We start from the raw sequence: 26003 nt of genomic DNA, 5'->3' as shown, positions 1-26003 counted from the left end.
GGCTGCAGAGCGTATCCGCTCTGCAGCCTTTTGGCTGGAGAGCGGATACGCTAACACAGATAATTACAAACATCCATGTCCACGGCGGGTTCGAATCCCGCCGTGGACATGGATGTTTGTAATTATCTGTGAAATTACAAATTACAAGTGGTTGTGGGTAGTAAATAGCACTGGTGTAGATGCGGTTCGCTGTTGTTGGTCAGCTGTAGAGTAAATCCCTTCCTTCGATGAATCTTTGAAATCCTTGGAGGAGTCACGTAATAATAAATGTGCTTTTCATAATTTCATTGTCACAACCACTAAACCTAGAACTTTGGCCGGCGTGGTTGGCAGTGGTTAGCGTATCCGCTCTCCAGCCAAAAGGCTGAAGGATCGAATCCTGCCTTGGGCATGGATGTTTGTGAAGATACTGGTGGAGGTGGTCGGCGGTAGATGACGTTGGTGTAGATGATGAAGGTAGTTGGGGTTGGTAGAGTGGTGGAATAGGAGAGTTGTAGAGTAGATGTCCTCCATCGATGAGTCTTCGGACTCCCTGGAGGTGTTACATAATAATAATAATAATAATTTATACTTAAAACATTATATGCCAACTATATATATATATATAAACCGTATATATTAGACACCTATATATATATATATATATATATATATATATATATATATATATATATATATATATAATAATATTTAAATCCGCTTATATATATATATATATATATATATATATATTCAAGATTTTCTAGATTTATTTGCCATGCAGGAATTCGAGCAATATATTAATGTCCCCCAAGAGAGAACTTGCTGATGGCATATTGTGCCGAGATCATGTATTTGGGAGAACTTTAAGTAGAAATAAAATCCAAGAAGAAATTCTCGTGTCATTTTCCAATCGGTATTCAAGTGCATTTGTAAGTACATCACAGAGATAGTACAATCGAAAACATCCTCTGCATCATCGCTTCCCAAACTGTGGGCCACGGCTCCTTTGGGGGCCGTGGGTTTTGTTGAGGGGGACCGTGAAATAATGAAAACAAATTTAAAATGTTTTAAGACTAAGCAGATTTTTTTTATCTTAAAAGAAACGTATTCAATTTTTATTATTTATTATTTCTTTTTTGTTATTTTTTATATTTTAATGGAAAAAAATCGCACATTCGTGCGGGTTTCACAAATTGTGCTTCCTGTATATTTCGCGCTTAATGAATATTAGTAGTACAGTATATGCTTATTCATATAAGTTTCATTTCAAAGCAGAAATTTAAGGAATTGCAGTTTTATATATTTCACCTGATATTGACTTTTTGTGTAGCAGTATTGAAACACATCCATCACATTAAATCGTTATAAAATTTCTTTAAATTTTTAATTCTTTCTTTAATTACTAACCGTTCAAAGTGCTTGTACTGCAAATGTACAATACCACTATATCTATCCATATGAAAATATGAGATACTGTGCCATGTCAAATGTGTATGTAAGGTGCTAAAAATGTAATATTTGCATTTGATTTTTGCAATATTCGCTGTGTATGTTCTGTATTGAATATAAATATAAAAATATTATAATAAATATATATATATATATTACGATTTTTTTTTCAATGGGGGCCGTGAAATATTTTAATTTTTCCAAAGGGGACCCTAACATCCAGAAGTTTGAGAAGCACTGCTTTACATAACAATTGACAACAGAATATTGGTGCATAACTTGAGTCCTGTCTACTGGGATGAGATATCGTATCGTATTGGAGACTTTGTATTACAGCAGGTGGAGAAAGCGTGTGATCTTCGGATATTGGTGGTTTAAGAATTGAAATCAATGGACAATTTTGCAAAAATAAAAGAAACAGCACAAAGAACTTCCCATATACTATGAAGAACACTGACAAGTATAAATAAGGATGTGGGGCATTCCGCTACAAGGCTTTGATTAAAACATTTGGACTACTGGGTATCAATTTGTTCACTAGCTTTCCTAGGTGAGAAGCAAGCGGTGAAAAAATTCATAAGAGAAATAACAAAAGAAATATCGGGATTGTGGAATACTGCCAATGAAAACAGTTTGAGAGAATGTAAATTACAGTCAATCGGAGGAAGTGGAGCGATATGATTTTATTATTATTTATTATTATTATTTTATGTTGAGCTCATACACAAGAAGTTAGTTGATCAACTTATAGTACATTAGTACAGTATATCAGCAGTGGGTTGAGGAACTTGTTTACATATGACTAAAATGACTGCATATTGTATTCTCTGGGAAACACATCGGGGGGGGGGGAGTACAGTTACAGCAGTAGCAAGGATGAAGGAAGTGGAAAGAAAGTTGTTCTGTGGATTTCAAGTTTTTGCACTGGAAAGGGATGTTAAGCAGAATCTGCACATGTTCCAACTGGATTAGTGTTAAGAGGGGGGGGGGGATTTTTGTTGTATAAAGATGCGTAAGAGAAGGAGGCATGGACTATTTGCTGTGGAGAGTGGTTGGAAAATTAAATAGTTGTTAGCTGGAGAATTGCCAAATGAAATGTGGGGTGCGCAAATATTGAACCGTGATGAATGCTGAGGTATGATAAACATTATCTCTGTTAGAATGTATCTTACTATTGCCTCTCTCGATGAGTCTTGACTCCAGGAGATGTTTGTATAATAATAATAATAATAATAATAATAATAATAATAATAATAATAAATAACGGAAAGAAATATTGACCTATTATTATAACTTTATTCAGATATTAAACAGTAAAATAATACACGACTCAATTAAAGTTAGAATAATAGACAAAATGAAATAAACTAAGCCCTGAATTACACAGGAAATCAGACCACTACATTAAAATTACAGTCAAAGTGTATAAAAGTTTTAAAAAATATCGGAACAATCAGTTTGTGAACACAGTCTCAAGTACTATAGAAATATAATACACTATAATAAAAAGAAAGTAAAAAATGAATACTACAGAAATGAATTCCTAAAAATACAAGAAAAACTCCAGAAACCAATGGAAGTTTTGAATAAATTAATCGGTAAAGATATACGCAAATAAACCATTCACACACTTACATATATCAGTTGAAATACCGAAAATTAAGACAGAGGACTAACTGAAGAATTCAATAATCACTTTTACACGGTCAGTGAAAACATTCCAAAAAATCCTAAACCCACCCCCTCTGAATTGCACTCCCAAGAGAATTCTTCTTCTTTGAGTGTCCATCTTCTATCGGAGGTCGGCGACCACCTTGGCAAAATTTTGAGCGATTCTTAGCCACTCTGAGCAGTCTCTTAGAGTTCATGTCAGTCCCACTGTCTGATGTCTGCCAGCCAAAATTTTGTTCATCTTCCTCGTCTTCTTCTTCCATTTTATATTACTTTTTATAATAAATTGAAGTATTTTATATTTTTTCATTACGAAGTAGTTGACCAAGATATGCAGTTTTGCTTCTTTTTTTATGGTAACTAAAAGTTCACGTGATTTCCCTTTTTGTTTCCGGTACTTCTTTATTGGATGTTTTTTGCTGACCATGGGATTTTTTAAAAAATTTGTCTGTATAACCACTTCTCAAAGGCTTCAAGTCGTTTTATTGATGTTGTATTTAAGCTCGAAGTTTCTGCACCGTACAGCAGTACAGACCATACATAGCATTTAAACATGCGTACTCTAAGCTGTATATTTAAACTGCGGTTACATAGTGTTGATTTCATCAAGAGAAAATTCTTCTTGCCATTTCAATTCTAACTTTTATTTCCATTTCTGGATTACAATCTTCATTTAACCAGCATCCGATATATTTAAACTTTGCCACTCTTTCTATTTTGTTTTCCATTTAAAGAAACAAATTAAGAATTGGTTTCTTGTTTATTACCATGAATTTAGTTTTGGTGATATTTATTGTTAATCCCATTTCTTCACTCTCTTCATTTATTAGTTCCAGAAGATTTTGAAGATCCTGAATATTGCCAGCCAGGAGAGCTATATCATCAGTATATAGGATGTTACTAATGATTTCACCATTTACACTATTCCCTTCCTTTCTTTGTTTCAAGACTTTTTGAAATATGGCTGCTGAGTATATGTTAAAAAGAAGAGGTGATAGCACACATCCTTGCCTTATTCTCTTTTGATGTTGATGGAGTCTGTAATAATGTCATCAACTTCAACAGATGCCTTTTGGTTCCAATATAAGTTTTCAATGATCTGATGTCTTTACCATCTAATCCAATTCTTTTTAATAGCGCAATTTATTTTAACATGTTGGACTTTGTCAAATGCTTTCCCGAATTCGATGAAGCAAATGAATATTTTCTTGTTTTGGCCAATACATTTTTGGAATAATATCTGAGAACAGAAAAGAGCCTGTCTTGTTCCCAAACCGTTTCTAAAGCCAAATTCGGTATCACTGATGGTGTTTTCACATTTTCTATATATTCTTTTTTGAATTATTTTCAGAAACATTTTGAGAACGTGACTCATTACGCTGACCATTCTATAGTCATTACAAGTTTTCGCATTTGCTTTTTTAGGTAGTATGATGAAGGTCGATTGTAACCAGTCTTGAGGGATTATGCCTGTATCGTAGATCTTATTAAATAGCTTTACTCATATATTAATGTTGTCACATTTTAATAACTTTACCATTTCTGCTGGTATTCTATCCGGGCCTAAGGCTTTGCCATTTTTACCTGAGTTTAGTGCACATTCTACCTCTGATCTTAGAATGCATGGACCTTCCATATGTCAATAAGTATTTTCTGGGTTCTGTCGTCATCGGTAAAGAGTTCTTCTATATATTTCACCCATTCTTGTATTTTGCCATCCTTTTCGGATATTATTTTTCCCTTTTTGTTTCGAAGGATACAGAATTACTTTTTCTTAAATATACCTGAGGTCTCTTTCAGCTTTTTGTGTAGTTAAAATTGTCATGCCTTTCCTGTGGAATTTCTATTTCTTTACATTTTTCATTCATCCAGCTTTCTTTTGCTTCTTTGATCTTGTGTTTAATAATTTTCTGAACCTCTTTAGATTTTGTTGGACTATGATTTTTATATGATCTGCATTGATGCATGAGAGAAAGAATTTCATCAGTCACCCAATCTTTCCTGTTTTTTTACTGCTCTATTAGGACATAAGATATTGGTACATTTCTCTATGAAGACAGATTTTAATTTCTCCCATGATTCATCAACCATCATGAGTCATCATTTTTGATAAGTGATTGATTCAGCTCTTGACTCAATTTTTTTCTTATTTGTGTTGTTTCAAAAAAAAAAATCAGCTAATGCCTTTTTATTCCCGTATACGGGAGTAGGCGAGGCCATTTAGCCCTATCTAACTTTTTGGAGACTGAGTGTGCAGTTCAATGGTACCAATCAGAGATAGATGGCCCAAGCCTATCACTAATTAAGCGGTACACAGTGAAGAGAGATGGCTCAAATGTGCCGCCATATCGTCGTTCCTAACCCTAACACAATATATTTAATGTCTGAAATAATGTGGGGACTACGGTCGATTTTACGGGACGAAAAACCCGAGTTTCCGGGAGGAAAAAACCCGCTTGCCCATGCCAGAGATCGACTAACTCGGGAACGGGTCGAGAAAAGGCTTAGAAAAAATTTCCTCTAGTCACCGACTAGACACGAAACCAAGTCTTCCTTCATGCGGCCAAGCACCGTGGTGTGCAAACGCCACATCCACTGAGCTACACAGGCTCTATCTGTGTTGTTTAATTTTACTAAATCAAACCTTTTTTGTTGATGTTTCTTAAATATAGTTTTCAATCTACGGACGTTTTAACTCTGCCACCAGTAGGTTATGATCAGAAGCAATATCTGCACTACGTATGTTTCTGTACTCTTTATGGAACTTCGAAATCGTTGATTAATAAGCAAGTAATCAATTTGGTTTCTGACTATATTCCCATTATTATCCTGTGGTGATCGCCAAGTATACAGCTTTCGGGATGGTAGCTTAAACCATGTGTTTATGATTATTAGCTCCTCTTCCTGGCAGAATTAAATAAGACGGTCACCTCTCTCATTTCTTGTTCCCAGTCCGGGTTCGCCAACTACATCTCCACTTCTACCTTTCCCAACTTTAGCATTAAAATCACCCATTACGATGTTAATATCATGCTTTTTTGTGTTTTTCATTAGTTCTTTTAATTGATCATAAAAATTCTTCGATCTTGGTATCAGTCTTGTCAGCCAGTAGGGGCATAGACCTGTTTACGATTAACATCTAGTGGTTGATCTTTCAATTTTAATAACATCATTCTATCTGAGTAGGGGATGAAGCTCAACAGTCACTTATTGACATATTTGTTTAACATTATTCCAACTCCGTTTTGATGATTGTTTTCACAGTTTACAGAGGGACATATTGTCATGTCATTAACTTGAGTTTTGTCTGATCCTGGACACCTAAGTTCACTCATTCCTAGAATCCCAATTTCAAGTCTTTTCATTTCTTGAGTAGAATTTCTTAGCTTACCTGCTAAGCTAAGCAAGTAAGCTAAGCTAAGCAGGTAAGCTAAGCTGGTAAGCTAAGAAGGTAAGCAGGTAAGCTTCATACAGGATTCTAACATTCCAGGTTCACAGTTTTACTGAACACACCATGTTGAGCCCGGAGATTCTCGCACCCCTGTCCCATTTAAGGGAAGCCGGGAACTCGGGGCTGTTTGTGTAGATTTAATAGAATCAATAGAACCAAGAGAATTAATAACTATATATATATCTTTTGCGAAAAAGAAATCGAAAGCATTATAGCTAGCCTAAAATCAACCAAAACTTTAGGATACGATAATATTAACATTAGCATTGTGAAAGAATGCTGAACCTATTATGGAACCCCTAAAAATTTTAAGATGGCCGTTGTTGTGCCGATTTGCAAAAGGGGAAATAAATTTAACTTTATGAAAAATTACAGACCTATCTCACTTCTACTGTTTTTTTTTTCTTTTTTGAAAATACTAGAGAAATTGAAAAAATTAGACTCTTGAATTTTTTGGAAAAAACAACTTCTTTTCAAAGAATCAATTTGGGTTTAGGCAAACGTTTAGCACAGAACATTATATATGAAACTTCGCAAACACAGTTTATGCCTCCCTAGATGAACATAAACTAACATTAGCTGTATTGTTAGATATACACAAATCTTTTGACACTGTATTACATTAAATTTTAATTGAAAAATTAGAATCATACGAACACGAAGTACTGTCCTAAACCGGTTCAAAAATTACTTAAATGCTAAGTCACAAATTATAAAAATAAAAAATAGGTATAGCAGCTCCAAAACAGTAGACTGTTGTGTACACAAGGATCGTCTTAGGATCCATTTTATTTAGAATTTATATCAATGACTTACGCAATCTTAAACTAAATAGTAAAATAAACGCTCGAAGGCCGGTAGCCCTTTATCCACAGCTCACCTTAAAACAGGTTTTCAGTGGTGTTGCATCCATAACAATTGGACAAGACACCAATGGACAAATACACTCTTTACAGATGAGAGTCGGTTCAGTCTTTCTGTAATTCTAGAGAACACTTGATCTGGCTTGAAATTGATACTGCGTATCTCGCGAGAATGCTTTTGAAATGGACAGATACGGCTGTTTCTGGTGTCTTGGTGTGAGGAGGCATTATGCTTAATGGACTCACCGAGCTACAAGCGCTTGAAGAAAAACTATGGCTGTTGTTTGATATTGCAACGAAGTTCTTCATCGTCATGTTCGATTGCTTGTTGGTGCTGTAGACAAAGAATTCAATTTTATTTATGACAATATCACGTCACACCCTTACACAAGCATTAGAGATATTTCTGGACACCGATGATATTTATCGAATCGAGTGACCAGCATGTTCCTCAGATCTCAGCAACGCGGAAGATGTTTGGAACGCAATAGTGTCGCATTGCTGCTGATAGTTTCCCCAGAAAACAAACAAGGCCTTATCTTTTCTCTAGAGAAGGAATGGGACAGTTGGCCTCAAACAGTCCTCAATCGCTTGGTTCTAAACATGGCATGTGTGTGTGATATGGTTTGGTTGTGATATCTGCATCGTAGGTCGGAGTCGACATATTCCATACTGAAAAGTCTCTCCACATATTAAGTAAGCACTATACATTAATTCCTTAAATACATCCATATGAAATTATAACTGTTGCCAGAAACGTATTGCAATTTAATTGCACAAAATTTAGAACATTTTTTTTTGTTTTTTTGTGTAATATAATTTATGAGTATGTTGACAATAAATTTATGTCCACACTTTATGCAGTGCCTGCAAGATGTACGCATTACCGAAGGCAGATGGGATTTAGCTTGAAAGTGATAGCGATGGGTATGGTGCGGAAAATACTATGAAAGCGAGAGTCAAAAGTCAAAACGGAGTTAAAAGTCACACGATTGAGAGAGAGAGAGAGAGCAAAAAAAAGTGTTGATTGAAAGAATAGTAGCATGACTGGAATGGCCTCAATGCTGCTTCTTTCCTGAGAAATGTTTAAGGGGAAATAGTAAAATTTAAGTCTTTGTTTAATACTTCTGTACCTTCTGGAGAAAATGCACATCATAAATTAATTTATAATCGAGCGAACTAAAGATGTTATGTTTACTCACCGTGGAGACGAAGTAAGTGAAGCTTAGGGAGGAAGATGGGGTGTGTTTTTGTGCTCATGAATTGGTAAGACTCTTCCATTTTTAATTAGACGCCCTTCTGTTATTTAGGACTTACTGTTAATTAATAACTGTAGTCGATTGGAGAAATTTTGCGACGCATTGGGACATAAGGATATATTAATCGATATAACTGCTCATTCCCTTGAGGTTTTTCATCCAGTGATCTCAAATCCAGTGATGAGTGAGGTTTTTCATTAATTCCATATTATATATACCAGACTGATAGCTCTAAGCAAATTTAGATTTTCCGCATTTCTTAGTGCCATGCCATCTACTTTTTATTACTACTATCACTATCACTATTACATCTACTATTTTTATTCTTCCACCTTTATTTTTTTTATACGGTATAGTGCAAGAAATAGTTCAGTACTGTTTTTTTGCGGTATTCCGTATAAAAAAAAATAAATCAACATACCTCTCAGTACAATTACACGCACCACGAGATATGCTGTTCGACTGCTTACACATTAATAGAAGAGTATGTGTAGAGTCTACGCCATTACATTTAGCTGTAGCAATGGCGTTGATGTTGGAGGAAAAGGCATTTATTGTTGAGCATTATTTTCCTCCATACGGAATTGATAGATCAAATTGTCCAAGCCTTCGACATGTTTGTGAGCAGTTTGTTCATCGTTTCTGTAAGCGTGCCCAAGTGTCGTCATTGCCTTAATCGAGAGTTTCCGATGTACCAGGAGTGTTCTTCCGGACTGCAAAAGGCGTTCGGGGAGACTACGAACTGTTAACACAAATATGAATGACTGGCCTGTGCTCGAGAAAGTGTTACAGCCTCCGAAACGCAGTCAAAGCCGAACAGAAGTAAAACTTTGGATACCGAGGATATCACTGCAGTGAATACTTAAGGAGTTGGCTGTCTTCTCGTACGCCATTCAGCTGGGTCAGTGTTTAACAGTAACGGATTACACTGCACAGCGGGAATACTGTGCACGCGTGCTGACCAATATATCTAAAGATCCGTTATTCATACATAAAATTTCTCGAAAGAAGCGCATTTTCATTTAAGTGATCATGTAAAGAGACAAACCTACAGGTTTGTTGGTTTTTCAAGACCTAAATTTGTCTAAGAAAAACCTTTTCACAGCAAGAAGATCATTACATTATTAGGTCCTACTTCATTGAAGTGTAACAACGACGTTGAATAGCCAGGGATTCATCGAGAATGTGTTGGTTCCGTTCATCCAGGATTTGCACTGGATGTATCGTACAAAAACATTACATTTCGGCACAGATATTCAACCAAGACGGAGCAAACTCTCACACATCACGTGGTTATAGAGCCTATTTATAAGAACACTTCCCCCGTTGGTTCATTTCGAGGTTCACTGAATTCCCGCACCCGCCTTCATATGACCTCATATCATTTGTTGCCCTCTTCTTCTATGTTGAAGGAATGGGTGTTTCACCATAACTCGTGTTCAAAACTTGATGAACAAAGTAGTAAAAGTACACGATATGTCCAGCAGGTGTTCCCAACCCTTGTTCTCTAAGATGACAGAGAATTTTAGCATGCACTTGTCTTGATAGACAACGCACCCATTTCGAGTAATCTACCGTTAATGCTTTATTCGACCAAGATTCCATCGATAGTTATGGATGTACATATCACCAGGTGTTAACACATATTGATTGTTAATAAACCCGTGACATACAATAAATCCCTGACATACACTATCTGTTCCAAAATCTCCAGACCCCCTCTAAAATTCGTAAATTGACGTCTAGATGACATTACGACCTCACTTATCGGTATAAAGTGTGTTGTTCAATGATAAGAAGTACGAGCAGAAAGGTGAAGTCATGGGAGCTCAGTGACTTCGAACGTTGACTAGTTATTCGTGAGCACATCAATAAGAAATCTGTCAGGGACATTTCAACCCTCCTCAAGTTGCCCTAGTCAACAGTTGGTGACGCAATTGTGAAGTGGAAACCGGAAGGAACCACAATGAAGCCACAGTCGGGTATGCCGCGTTAATGACAGACAGAAACCATCGAGCGTTGAAGAAGGTGGTTCGTGGAAATCGCCAAACATCGAGTGATACAATGACCCTGGACTTCTGCGGTGCTACTAACTGTCCAGTCAGCACAATGACTGTTCGTCGATAGTTAAGAGGAATGGGGGTTCCATGGTCGAGCAGCTACCCAAAAACCAAACATTTCTTTCTCCTTTGAACGCTAAGCGTCGCCTGCAGTGGTATATAGAGCGACGCTACTCGACAGCGGACAACTGGATTAGGGGTGATTTACCATCTGGCATTCCGGTGAGAGTATTTGGGTGTGGCAAATGCCTGGAAAACCATTCCTGCAAGCGTATGTAGCGCCAACAGTGAAATTGGAGGAGGTGGCGTTACAGTGTGTTTTTTTTTTTAATGGAATGGGTTTGGCCCTCTCGTAACACTACACGGAAATCTAAATGCGGAAGGGGTACAAGGACATTTTGACCCTTTGCGTACTGTCTACGGTAGAAGAATATTATCTGTATCAGCATGACAATGCTCATAAAGCAAGGTCTGTGAGGAAATGGTTCGTGGACAATAACGTTCCAGAAATGGACTGGCCAGCATAGAGCCCTGACCTGAATCCCATAGAACACCTTTGGGATGAATTAGAATGCCGACTTCCGTTCCGGACCCCAACGACTCACATCACGAACTGCTCTGGCTATAGCTATTCAAGAAGAATGAGCTGCTATTCATCCAGAGACGTTCCGATACCTGGTAGAAAGTCTCCTTGGCAGAGTTAGAGCTGTCATAGAAGCAAAGGGTGGACCAACCCCGTATTAATGTTCATTACTGGAAAGTGTGTCACAGGGAAAGTCTGATTATAGTTTCAAGTAGGTGTCCGGATACATTTGTTCAGATAGTGTATATTGCTATAGTTATTCAGTACTTTTTTTTATCTTTTTTTGCGCTGTACTGTGCTTGCAGTATAACTGTAAAAGTCTGAATATTGTATTTAGCTTGCAGAATTGGTTTCTTTTCCTACTGAGACTTAACGTACAACATTCGTAATACTTATGGGATGAACCTGATATGCAGACGGTAATCTTTTCTCATCAAGTTTTTTTCTTAAGAATCTCATGCCTAATAGGATTGATCATCCATTTACTCCTATCCTATTAAATCTACAAATGTAGGACATATTCTGATATTGCATGATTTAAATATTTTAAATGATTCCAAACCGGTTTAACAACCTATGTAATTGGACCCAACCTATCTTGCGCCGCAGCTGGTCCAAATTTTCTGCATTGTTGTTCAGCATGTATCCTCTTTTGAATAGAACATTCATATACATTGGCCATGAACGAAGGAACAAAGAGAAAAATTGTGAAACTCAAGTACAATATACAAATGAGTGGTGCTGCCAGCGATATATGCAAATGAGACACGACTATAAAGCAAGCGTTTTTGAGTGGTTTTCCATCCCGTGTCAGGAATGAAAACATGATTTTGGTGATAGCAAAATTCTTCGATTTGGCTGAAAGACAAAACTTAATAGATGAATTCAGATGGTTAGTCACCGTAAGACTAAAAATCGGTAGAACTCACAGACTACCTTCCTGAGATGCTTCAGGAAGGTAGCCAGTATGCTAACTAGCCGGTAGTCATCTTGGCTAGCTCCCTATGCCACAGGAGGAAGGTTTGAAGTTGGCCAAGCTTTGCGTCATCTAGACTCAAGACCAACAGGGATCGCTATTATTTACAGACGAATTCCGATTTTCTCTACGAGTACAAAGCGATACAAGGTGTGCCATGGAAGAGAATAATGTGCACGTTATCATTCTTGCAATATCTGTGAAAGAAACACTTTTGGTGGACGTAGGGTGATGTTTTGAGGAGGCATCTCATTTAGTGTACACAACGACCTGTTTGTGATTCCTAGCGGAAACACGAATGCTGGAATTTACAGAGACGAGGTTCCATAATCCTATATTCGTTCTTCGGCGGTACGATAGGGGAAGATACTTATCCTTCAAGACAGTCATGCTCAATGGCCTTATGTCGAGAAGCTCGTGGATTAATATCTTCAAGAAGAGAATATCGTAGTTATGAACTGAACAGCTGGGTATTCTGAATTTAATCGTATTTAGCATGTTTAGATTACTCTAATTAGATATGTTGCTGCTCTCTGCCTTCCTCTTCTAAACATAGAGGTAATTAGTAGGTTATTTGTAGAAGCATTGATTATTGCGAACTGAGCTTCTAGACATCATCAGGGGTATTATAAACAATATGAACCATTTTGACAAATGATAACTGATACTGGGTTTAATAGATCGTGATAATATTAGACTGTTAGGTTGTTAAACCAACTAGTTTCGATACATATACTAGCGGCCTCTTATGGGTTAGGAAGAACCAAAAAAAAAAAAAAAACAATACGCGGTAAACATAAACCGTTACATAACTAAAACCGAACATCTAAGAACTGTTACACGAAGGTAAAATAAAAATAAATATGTGGAGCGTGAAACATGACATGGCTGGTCACTGTTCAGCAGGTATTCATGACAGCAGATACATAACTATAAATTAACATAGTAGGAAGAAAGGCTAAGCTATTCCTGGTGATTTTCTCAGAAAATTAAAGAGTATTAACATTAGTAGGTTTTTTTTATCTCACTAAGCTTTTGACACTGTATCACATGAGACCTCCAGAGAGTCAGGGATTTCTTGAAGGTGTCTCTTAATAATAATAATAATAATAATAATAATAATAATAATAAATACGCAGTAGAGTTGGGATGGCCAAACCTCTGTTAGCGAGCAACATGCGGCTCTTTGACATATAATATTCAGAAATGTGTTGGCTGAGATCCATTTTACATCACACTTAATATGAAAGGTAAATAAAATTTTTTCAAGCTTCATAATCATTTACTGCGATTCCACATGAGATTCCATTGGATTAAAACATAAGTTTTATGTTAATGGGAGTAAATATATTTAAGAATTTAAATGCTAATTTTAATGCTAGATTTTAGTCAGGGATTAAAGAAATTTCGGCTAAGCAAGGATTACAGAGGAATTGTGCTGGAGATTCAGTAATCTCCAGCACAATTCCTCTAGAATGGTGCTGGAGATTGTTAGTTTTAGTTTTAGAATAATGTTAGTTTTAGTTTTATTGGGCATGGTTTGCGATAACGTGATTGTGGAGTGTGTGTCTGTGTTGCCGGCAAAGAAACTAGCGGAGTGATAGTGTAATTCTTGGCGGTGTGGAGTTTGGTTGTGTTTCATGTGTAGGAGCTGATTGTCCCTTTTCACTTTAATTTTTTTTTTGAAGTGTCTGTAAAAATTTTGTAAAGGAAGACGGAGGCATTAATTATACGAAACGAAAGTATGAAGATGAAAACAGAAATTTTAACCAAAAGTGGGAGGAAGATTTTGTATTCACCGTTAAATGAAGTAAACCTTTGTGTTTCATCTGCATGGTGTCACTCAATCAGATTACGGAAAAACAATTTAATTCTTTTAATATCATCAATAAATAACCAACAGACACTGTCGACAAGGTTCAGTAAGGAATCCGATACAACGACTGAAGTAAGTTTTGTTATATCATGGAAAATTGCTTATGCTAAACGCCCATATTCTGATGGCGAATGTCTTAAGAAGAATATAGCTGAAGCTGTTGCAGTGTGAGATCCAGATAACATAAAACTTCAGCGACTTATAGCAAAAACACCAGCTTCACCTTGCACTAAAGAGATGCGTATTTCCCAGAGCAGAGCTGATATTGCAAGCAAAATTCTAAATGATTTAGAGAATTCTCTTGCAATCAACTTAGCTCTTGTCGAATGTACAGACATGCAGGACAACCAAACCCACAACTGCGATATTTGTTCGTTATGTTTCCGTTAATATAACTGTCAGAGAAAAGATTTGGACTTAGTGGAGCCTAACGAAACAACATGTGGTGTTGACATTAAAATTGCTCTTGACAGAGCTTTAACAGATGCTGCTATTCCACTGTAGAAAATCGTCAGTGTTGCAACAGATGAAACACCTGCAATGGTGAGGAAAAAACACAGGATTAATTGCACTTATGTAAAGCAATCTCCCCTTTTCTGCTTTTTTCTGTTCATTGCGTTATTCATCGTCAATACTTGGCGGACAGGTACATCAAGTGGGAAGATATTATGAAATCTGCTCTTGTAATTTCAATTTAATACGCTTAAATGAGAAGACCCATCGACAGTGAAAAAAAAATTTATTGAAGAACTGGAGCTTGAAGATAAACCCAATGATGTCTCTTTCTACTGCATTGTGAGGTGACTGTCAACAAGTAATGTCTTAAGTAGGTTTGAGGATCTTACTACTTTTCTTGAAGAAAATAAAATATTCTATTCTCAAATGAAAAGTGATAGTTGGATGCTAGATCTAATCTTCCTCATTGATATAATGAATCATCGGCAAAATGGCTCTCCAGTAAAGATAAGATTGTTCCTGATCTTACTAAGAGAGTTTTCATGAATAAAATAAGTTTTTCGAAGAAGCGTATTGTGAAGAAACTTAAGGTACTTTCCCAATCTCAAAAGGACAGTAAATACATTCTCTTATACTGAAATAAAAGAGCACAAACTTGAAGAATATAAATATAAATTACAAGCACTGCTTGATAAGTTCCTAGACAGGTTTGAAAACTTACAGAGGCTGAAGCCCTACTTCCCCTTTCTTGTAAATCCATTTTGGTTGTTATTATCGAATGGTTATCCAGTTATCTAACCTCTGGTTGCAGAATCATCTGCTATGGAACTGGAACTAATAGAATTACAAGAGGATCTGTAATACTTTTAGGCAGAACAACTCGAATGGTATCTTGTTTTATATCTTAGAAAAACAAAATATCAAAGAGCACTATCTCCTGAAAACACAGTTTAAAATTTACTGTATGAAGTGTGGTCTAGTTTATACGGGAACTAGGCGCACACTAGCTTCTAAGGACGTTCCTTACCATCTAAAGAATTCCGTTTCAGCACTGGCTGAACTCGACACTACTACTACTATCTTCACTGGGCATCTACAGATGCCGTTTGTTCACTCCGATGCTCGGTGATGTGCCAGACCAGGCCTCGCCATGTAGTCCTGTTGTTTGCTTTTCTGGAGGCCTCAACTCTCTGAAGATCAGTCACTCTACACACGTCATCCATCCATCCATCTCATTGACGGTCTACCCCTGCCTCTTTTTCCAGGAACTTTACATTCCATTACTGTTCTGAGAAGTCCCTCTTTCAGCCTTTCTATGTGTCCAAAATATTTTAACTTTCTTCTGTCAGTATCCTTAAAAAGCCTTAAAATTCTGCTGATCTTTTCTAACACCCATTCATTTGTACGCCTTTCAGTATATGATATCCACAACAGCCTTCTGTAATCAAAAGCAGATATCCGTTTCTTATCTGAATTCTTTAGGTTCCAAGTCTCACATCCACAAGTCGCTGTTGGAAAAACAACTGCATCCAAAATTCTCGACTTTGTTTCCATGGAGATAGATCCACCTTTCCAGATTTTAAACAGGTCTCGGACTGTTATTTTAGCCATTCCTAACCTTTTCTGACGTCTTATGAACAGCAATTCTTCACATTAATAATGGATACCAGGTACTCAAACTTGCACCAGTTATCTAAAATTCAAAACTTTCGACAGGTTTCGCTTTTAAATGGAAAACGGATACTCTCATCCTCCAGGACAACATGAATCAAATAATCATCTGCCAGCCTATCAGTTTGTCGTCAGTTTCACCGTATCAGGAAATCAAGAGATCAAAATTATTATGGGACAACTTTCGAAGTGAAGTAAACATCCAGTTTCTTCAATTACTGGTGAAGCTTAGAGGATTTGGCCTCTCGGTTCTAAGAATATGTTATCTTACAACAGTATGCTATCTAGCAACACCATTTGCGATCTGAACAGGGCGCTGGAAACTAAGCGTCTTCGTGGCTGGCTTGTGTAGTGCACCTTAGGCTCCAGCTCTCTGCTAGTCTACTATTACAGACAGTCAAGGTCCCAAACAGCAAATGCGAGGTGTGCTATATAAGAGAAGTTTTTAAAACAACTCTGCTCATCGACTACAGACTTTCCCACTTACAAAAGACTTTGTATGAACTTTTTATCAACAGCCTATGTACTTACGATACCGCCCACAACAACATCCTCTTCGATAATTTAATCAGGTATGGATATTATCCTTCGAGAAAGAACCCTACATGGAAAACAGCATATGGAAGCCTTCCAGTACACATCAACATCTGGAGGTTCTACAAACTGCAGAGCTCGTGTTAGTTCTGCCAGGGCATCGACACAGTTCAACGTCTTCTACTCCATCATCTCTAATGGTGTTGTGGATGCTATTCGATGTACTACTCATTCCGCTTCTTTCGAAAAGGGAAACATATCAATCTTCAGTTCTCACCAGAGAGTTAACCATAGACAAAGGGTCCTGATATATTTACCTTCATTGAATTGAAGTACCACATTTCCAAGGTTACAGAGAAATGTGTTAACATTATCAATCCTCTGACAATGCTGGAAGTACAACGACCATCTCCTGCAAGAATGTTCTGTACACCGCTTCCCATGTTAGAGTGTGTAGCTATTAGTGACACACACATTATGATCAAATAATGCACCTTGGCCACTACAAAGAATGGATCTATCAACATTTATTTATTATTATTCGAAAATCCGGAAATTTAACATCTACTAGTGGTATTCTGGTTCATTTCTCAAACGGAGGTTTTTATGGGAGGAACTCAGAAATCTCAGGACTACTTTTGGCTAATGGCCTAGAATCTCATTACTACCTGGAAGAAGATCGAGAAGAGTTTAAAGATCCTTTGTGATTGTGGTGAAAAGCGTTAGCATCTAACAGCACGGCTAGAAAGATGAAAACTATGATCTTATTTCTATTTTCTTACTTCCTCCTCCCTCATATCCCTTCTATTTCCCATTATTTCCTAAGTTCTTTATTGAAATAAAAAGGAAAAAAGCATTCCAGAAGTTAACGAAAGAGAAGGGAGGGAAAGAAGAAAGGGATGGCGTTCTTGTCCCTTTTTATTTCAGTGAGCCGATGATGTGATCCTTTTTTTGTCAACACAACTCCATTACTTTCTGTGCTGCAATTCTTCATCGTTTAGAGAGTCTTTGATGGCGGACCGTTGCAGCATTTGAAGCATTCAGTCGCAAGTGAAGGTGAGACTTTGGTTTATTGTGTCTTCGTCACTATAGATGTAGTTTCATGTAAAAAGAAGGATTATACGAATGATGTAATCATCATTCGTGTAATCCTTAGCTATCGGAACAAGATCGTCCGATCGCTATGTCATCCAGAACAGACCGCTACCTTGCTTTAACAGAGAGACGTATATGTGATACTCTGTCATCATTTTTGAGGTTGTTGTGAAACAGGCGAAACCGTTTCCAACGGACTGTGTTAAGAAGGCTTAATTCAAATGGACTCTACGCAAGGAAGGGTGGTTTGTATTCAATTAACCAAAAGCCACAGCAGAGCTCGTCAAAACTAGTGACATGAACACAGTGATTTATAGTCTTGAGAGATAGGCCACAGTTCTGTTTTCTTATGAGTCCCGTTTGAGTCAAATGGGCTGTGAGACCTTTGACCTGGAGAGAACGAAGTATGCAGTACCATTCCTTCAACATCAGAGGAAGGAATAGTTAAGATGGGGGGAGGGATAGCGTTCTGGTGTGAAGTGTAATAATAATCAACGCTCGAACACCTCTTCATGTTTTTTGATAATGTTTTTTCGAGGTGAGATCCTTGAACCATATGTTGTACTTTCTTTATAGAGATTCGGTTGCGCTAATTTTTTACATGCATAATAATGTCTCTTCCCATAGAGCTCAACTCAAAGAGGATTCTCATGTAACTGAAGATGTACAGAGTACTGTGGCCAGAATTATCACCAGACGTTAATTAATGACCATGTATGGACCACCCCTTGACGTCTTATTGGACTCAGCCACTGCCTCCACTATTTGATGAGCTGAGCTCTGCTATGGTGGAAGAATAGAATTTATTGCTACAGCATTTTATAGACATTTTATAGAGATATTGATATCGAGCATATTAACCTGATTTAGGCCTGTTTAGCCTTTCGTTGGCACGCCATACTGGTGTTTCGTGGCAATATTTTCGACGAAATTGTTTTGTATTCTAATTTGATTTGTAATTCTTACGAAACTAATATGCTCTTTCTTGTGGTTATATCAGTTGTTTTAATGTCATTTTTGTAGTAGATGTTTATCAGAACTTTCCAGCCCCTCGTATATATTCCATCTAATGTCCCTTATACTTACCAACATTTCTCGCTATATCCTTATCTCATTATTTTATTGTACACCATCACTATATCAAACTTTGTCCTGCTTCATTACACAATGCGTAAGTAACACGATATTCTGTAAGTAATATTTTTTGTTTTTCATTTTCTTCAGTAGTGCAATTTTTATATCTCAGATGCTATTAGTAATTATGCTTGGTTTGGTATAACCAAATATAATAATAATAAGAAGAAAACAGTAGATTACGGATTAATTACTTACGTGTGCACTGTGTTTGGTCGACTTGATCATAGTTCTCCTCGCATTCACATTTCACTCCATCCCGTAGTGTAAAGGAACACTTATTTGGCAACATACACTTTTCTAACTCATCTGCATTGCATGCTGTTCGAGCTGTTAATGAGAAATTTACAAACAAAACAGATAAAATTAGAGAAATAAGAAAACAAAATGTAAAGTTGTAGATCTCTGTTTCATGCCAGTTATGCTTTTGCTATGGTCCTCGGAATAGAACACCGCTATAATTTTTTCCCGTTAACATTTCAACATCATGTGCTTGAAAAAAAGTTTAATAATAAAAGTTTAATATAAAATATTTTCTCATGGATTGATTAGATTTGACTGATTAAATATGCATATTTATTTAAATATTTACATTGTGTGAAGAATGGTGGGGAAATTTAAATAACTTATATACTCAAGGTTCACTACAATTAATTAAATTCTTAATGATTAAACCTACTTTGCTAAAATATTGCTAAAATATTTGAAAACGATTTTTGTAATAAGTTTCCTTGTCATTCTATGCATACAAGTTTCATTGTTATCGGTTGTGTTTATTTTAATCCCGAAAGAACTCATGTTGACAGTATTATTAGATATTCTATTCCTAAGACCACACCAAAATGAATTTTACTACTCTCATAAACGCATAAACAAAATTTCTAAAATTTCTTTTCTCATAATTCTAATTATACAAACTGAGACCAATATATAGAAATGTGGGATATGTGCTGTTTAGCGATATCAAGATTATTTTATATTATTTTTTACTGCGATCAATTTTGATGAATTAAATAAAAGGAAAGGATAACTATTTGTATGTAAATACTTTCTAAATGAAGGGCAGGAATGTATTATTTCTAGTCAATAGTGATGTTTATATAAGGAATTATTGTATACTTTCGGCTGTTGAACATTGTTTGATTGCAACATTTCACAAATTAGAGGTTAGACCAAAAGGTCTAACCTCTAATTTAGTTTTTTTTTTTTTTAATTTCTGTAACATAAACTTGAATCTAGAAAATATTGAACTTTTCGACGGCGTTTTCACACCTTTGAAGAACTTCAGTGTTGTTTACAAAAAGCGACTTTCACCTCAACGCCATGTTCCTTACCACGTTAGGCAGAGTATGCTTGCGCGAAGAGTTTCCATTCGAAGAAGATGTTGATTGATTTTTTCCAAAGAGCTGGAAAAGATCGTTATGAGGGAAACAAAATTAATGGATGAATTTCTTTTAGATGAAGCTAAGTTGTGGCATTGATAAAAGTGATATATCAATATTTATCAATATCAATATTGCTATTTATCAATATATTGATACGTTATGAAGAAAACGTATTCTAGTTAAGGGCTCTAAATCCGAAACATATGATTTCTTTTTGTGTTTAAGGATAAGGAAGAAGTTTCTATAAAGAAAAGTGAACTTTAAAATTATCTTTATATTTCAAGAAACTAGGAAATAACTGATATTTTGCAATATATGAAAGAAAAATGCATTTTCTCTTAAGAAAAGTTGTGCACAAAGTAATTTTTTGTTTTAGAAAAAAAAAGCAGATATGAGCTAAATGATTATATTTTATTATATTTTAATGGCCATTATTGAAAGTAGAAAACTATACTTTACACGTTTGAAGAGTAATGTTTTAATTTGTGTATTCGCATCAAATCCTGAGATCTTGAAGAAAAGATAAGGAAGTTTGCATGATGTTTTTCGTTAATTCTGTTCCCAAGTTCTTGGGGCTTTTTTTTTCTCTTTAGGAGATAAGTTTATTTATAATGCATAATTTTTTATTGTTTTTGAGAAACATGAACATTTTACACGCACTGTTAACGTAATACCATAAATCTACACTAACATTAATTATTTCTAAATTGAAATATTATTTTTTTTTATTTTCTTGGTCTCTCACTCCGTCTCTTAACTTTTAATAATAATAATAATAATAATAATAATAATAATAATAATAATAATAATAATAATAATATCCAGTAACCGAGTTTTTGGTATTAACCACTCACTCAGGTCAACTGTAATTATAATTTAATTTAAAGTTATAATTTAAGTCATAATTTTGTATAAGAAATTGAGCGAGAAAAATTAAGAAACATTTCCTTTTTGTTATGTTTATTTGTTTTTTAGCTATTGCTTAATTATTGCCACTGATCAGGAGCTTAGTATGCGTGTGTTAGGAAATGATGAATAGTAATTTAGTCCATACTTTGTAGAATTTCTGTGTATTTTTTTAAGTCAGCAGAAAACTAAGAGAGATTGAAAATGATCAGATGATCAGCTGATGTTTGTTATAAAATCTAAGTTTCAAGAAAAATTTGACTTTTACTCCCAATTCTAGAACGTTCGAATAAATCCAAACTTACGAATAATTCAAGAATTTAGTTGTTAAATATTGTAAAAAGCTTGAGCTTGGACCAAATCTCTGGAAAGTGTATTCTTGTGTGCAAACTCAGAATGAGACTGTATCAAGAATTTTATGATAAGCTGGTTAACTTAGTGAATGCTTTTAAAATTAAAAAAACGTGAATCTGAATTTATTGTGAAATTTATATTTTTTTAAATTTCACAATGGTCTTAAGCCTGATGTGCGAAAAACTATATATGAGGAACGCATTACTAATGTTACAGAAGCATTGGGGTTTTCCTTAAAAGTGAAAAACTTAATGATCAGTTTAAATTCCCCTCAGCCAAAGCATATGCATATATTAGAGCAATAACACGTATGTAGGATATCTGATATTTAGCGATATCAGATATCCTACAGAGAAGTATTGCACTTGTATACTATATTTTTAAAATAATAAAAATAACAACGATAAAAATATCATGCTCAGGGAAAAAACCCTTTGCTGCTAATAGATATATCATACTCCTCTTTATTCAAACAACTTAATAAGCAGACACCTCACCTGGCTTCGGCATGGATATGTGAGTATATTTTGATTGTGGAGAAGTAAGAATTTATTTTTTTTCGAGGTTCATTCTTACTACATCAGTGGAGAGAAAGCAGACAGCATGAGGATTCACATGCGGATAGCTAAATATTTTAAGATATTATTAATCATTTTACAATGCGACGATATGACCAATTTCTCCTTCGTCACTGAGGGTGGGGGGGGGGATTTTATTGAAAATTCAGAATTCTGGGCTACTTGTTTTTGTAAAATATATTTCTAACGCTCATAGCAAAGCACAGATACTAAAAAAACATAAAAGTAAATCCCGAATTGAAATAGAAGAATTTCTGAATTTCTATACAGAATTGTGGACAGATGAATATTTTGAACAAGATAAATCGCAAACATTTAATGAGAATGAAAAGGAAATAACTAAAGAAGAATTAGAAATCAGCCTGAAAGAAAGGGAAAAATCATCTCCAGCAGATAAGTTAGGTTCAGAATTATATAAATATGCAGGAATAAGGTTCAAGGAATGACTCCTTAAATTAAGGGGATAAAAATCCCTTATTATTTTACAGCCAGTATGCGAAACTCTGAGATCGAAAACTATGATCTAAGAGTTTCATGCCGAAGAGCTATCGGCGAATCCAAGCGTAAGTGAACACCTGGTAGTACAAAACCAAGGTAACTCGAAGCAAAGGTGGAGCAAGTTCCCTCACTATCCTTGATATTTTCTCATAATGTAAAACATAGCTCCTAGGAGATGTACTACTGCCTTACATTATGAGAAGAGGTCACTACCCAAATTGGTTTCAACCTTTTTTTGAGGTCTCATCAGTGAGTAGATAGACCTAGATGATATTAAAGTTTAAATGAAAAGAATTTTTACATCTCCTAGGAGCTGTGTTTAACATTATGAAAAAATAACAAGGAGAGTGATGGATCTTGCTCCACCTTTGCTTCGAGTTGCCTTGGTGTTGTACTACCAGGTGTTCACTTACCCTTGGATTCGCCGATAGTTCTTCGGCATGAAACTTTTAGATCGTAGTTTTCGATCTCAGAGATTTGCATACTGGCTATAAAATAATAAGGGATTTTTATCCTCTTAATTTAATTAACTTCGCCAGAAAAAATAGCCGTTTGGCTTTTTATCTTAGGTATAATATATGGGCACACCTTTCTGGCATTCGTGTAGTGAAGGTATGTAAGTTCTTTTCACTTTTCACTTTTCACTTTTCATTGCGAAGTGCTACGGGATCTTCTTATAGAGTCTTCGGACTCTAATTCTTTTTTAATTTCTTTTTTAGACGCAGAGACCAATATAAGCAGAGCGATCCCCCCCTAGAACCCGGACATTAGGAGTGGAGATTCCAGGCTTGGAGGACCCCAGAGTCCTCACAACAGTCCTTAAGGGGCTTGTAGGAGTTAATAATATCTTCTCCTTCACCACCTGTGGAGGACGATTCTTGTTCGCCGTTAAAAATGCATCCAAGAGAGATAAACTTCTGGAGGGTTTCCCCGTCCAAGGGAAGCAGGTGACCCCAACCATGGTGGGGTCGCAGGTTCGTCAACTCTGAATCGACCGCTTCCCTATGAAGTACCTTGAAGCCGGAAACGACGTGCTCACCCAGACATTCAGCAAGTGGAGGAAAGTGAACAACATGAAGAAGAGCGTCTCCAAGGAAGACCCCGCTTGGTACTCCGGAGAAGTTACCTTCAAGATGGATATGCGACAGCCCGTGCCCAATCTAGTCAACATCGGCACGTCGCGCGTGATGGCAAATGATACCGGGGTACAGAGGCAGTGTTTGCGATGTGGCTCGATAGAACATCTGAGGAGTGATTGTCCCCGAGAAAAGTGCTTCAACTGTGTCGGCGTCGGGCACATCTCTAGCCAGTGCCCACACCCCTGCCGTAAGTGCTCCAGCACGGAGCACAAAGTAACATCTTGTCCTCTGTGTACCTTTGCAGAGCGGGAATGAGCGCCCATTGAAGCACTTTCCCCGCAATCTACTCGAGACGCTGGGCAATTTCCAGACCTTCCCACCAACAATGTGGAGAAAGTATTCACCCAAACTATTCTGGGAAAAATAAAAATGCGTCCAACTGCAACAACAACAACAACAGCAGAATAAACTGTTTCAATCCTTTCGATCCCAGCACCAACATCAGCTGAAGAAACAGTCTCCCACTCGGCTACTTCCACCTTTCCTGTACCATCGAACGAAGAACAACATACAGCCGATGTTACAGACTAAGCCAAGGATAGCGTTAGTAAAACTCGGACTCGTGATGAATGGTAAAGCTGGTGAAAGTCATTACGCAGAATGAATGCTCGCTGAAATAGCTCTTTTTTGCAATTCTGATGACCTATTATACTGTAGTATATGATCTAACTAGAAAATTATATTTGCTTTCAAACACTAATGTTGTACTTGTTCTCTCACTTCGGGCACATTCTAAAAAAACAAAAATGGATACCACTCGGCGGAAACTTTGCTAATAACAGTCCTAAGCGTCGTCTGCTTCGTTGTCACGACTGCCGCGCCTCCTGGCCACCAGTACCCAATTTAAAGAGAATTCGCAAGTCTTCGTGACAAAAATCTTTACAACTCCCTTTGGGGGAAGCACATCCGTCACAGGAGTGTCGATGTTGCATCTAAAAGAAAACTCAGGCGAGTAATTGACTCTAAAATACAAGAAATGAGGTGAGAGCTTATGGTGCGATGCAGCTCCCACAAACAAACAAAATAAAAATAAAAAAAAAACTATATAATCATCATTAACTAAACATCAAGAAAATATACAATCATTATTAAGAAACAAGCCAATAACATTAATTAATTATATCAGTTTTTAATCTGGAAAGGGCATCAGCGTTACCATGACGACTACCGTTTCTACACGTAACGGTATTATTATAACGTTGTAGGGCTAAAGCCCATCGGGACAACTTATCACCATGAGGGGCACTTTTAGTTAGATAGGTCAGAGGGTTATGATCTGAAATTACCTGTATTTCAGCACCAAATACCCATGTGTCAAACTTTTTCAACGCCTCCAAGACGCAAAAAGCTTCCCTTTCAATGGATGACCATTTCATTTGACAGGAATTTAGTTTCTTACTGAAGAAAGCAATGGGCAATTCTTTTCCTTGTTCGTTGTTTTGAGCTAAGCATGCGCCAATTGCTGTTGCTGATGCATCCGTATACAACTGGAACGGCTTGTCGAGATCTGGAGTATGCAAAGAAGGCATTTTTATAAGCTCTTCTTTGAGTTTCGTAAAAGCTTCATCAGCATCAGTTGTCCAAGGAATATTGTTTGGGATACTTTTCTTAGTCAGATTTGTCAGTGGTAATACAATTTGGGAGAATCGTGGTATGTAGTCACGGTAGTAGCTAGCCAGTCCAAGTAGACTTCTTACTTCCTTCTTTGTCGCTGGTGTCGCTAAACCTTTTATAACCTCGACCTTCTCTGGGTCTGGGGAATGTTGACCGGATCCAGTCAAATGACCTAGGAACCTCACTTGATTTTTCCCGAATTCGCATTTTTCTAGGTTTACTGTTATACCCACCTCTCTTAATGTTTTGAAGACTTCATCTATATGGGTGAGATGTTCAGACCATGTTTTAGAAAATATAGCCAAATCTTCGATATAAGATCGGCAGTATGCCTTATGAGGAGCTAGTGCTTTATCTAATGATTTCTGGAATGTGCTTCCAGCGTTCTTCATTCCAAACGGTAAGACATTCCATTGATAGTGACCAGAATGCGTCACGAATGCGGTGAAGGGCTTTGCTTCCTTTTCCA

At 36.5% G+C, this 26003-nt stretch overlaps 1 protein-coding gene across 1 annotated transcript in view; it reads right to left on the bottom strand.

Moving 5' to 3' along the window:
• LOC150092099 (uncharacterized) overlaps nt 1-26003 on the bottom strand; it is a gene marked incomplete at both ends in the record, with an annotated part of 300006 nt that overhangs the window by 145936 nt on the left and 128067 nt on the right. Inside the window, one exon of the mRNA XM_090415309.1 lies at nt 19259-19390. Within this exon, the coding sequence (XP_090271435.1) occupies nt 19259-19390 (132 nt within the window). The remainder of the gene's footprint in view (nt 1-19258; nt 19391-26003) is intronic.

The sequence above is a fragment of the Typopeltis vanoorti genome, unplaced genomic scaffold (genome assembly GCF_054136105.1).
Source record: "Typopeltis vanoorti isolate ZY-2024b unplaced genomic scaffold, IOZ_Tvanoo_1.0 HiC_scaffold_690, whole genome shotgun sequence".
NCBI lineage: Eukaryota > Metazoa > Arthropoda > Arachnida > Uropygi > Thelyphonidae > Typopeltis > Typopeltis vanoorti.
The sequence above is the reverse complement of the archived record's forward strand: the minus strand, read 5'-3'. Positions and strand labels throughout refer to the sequence as shown.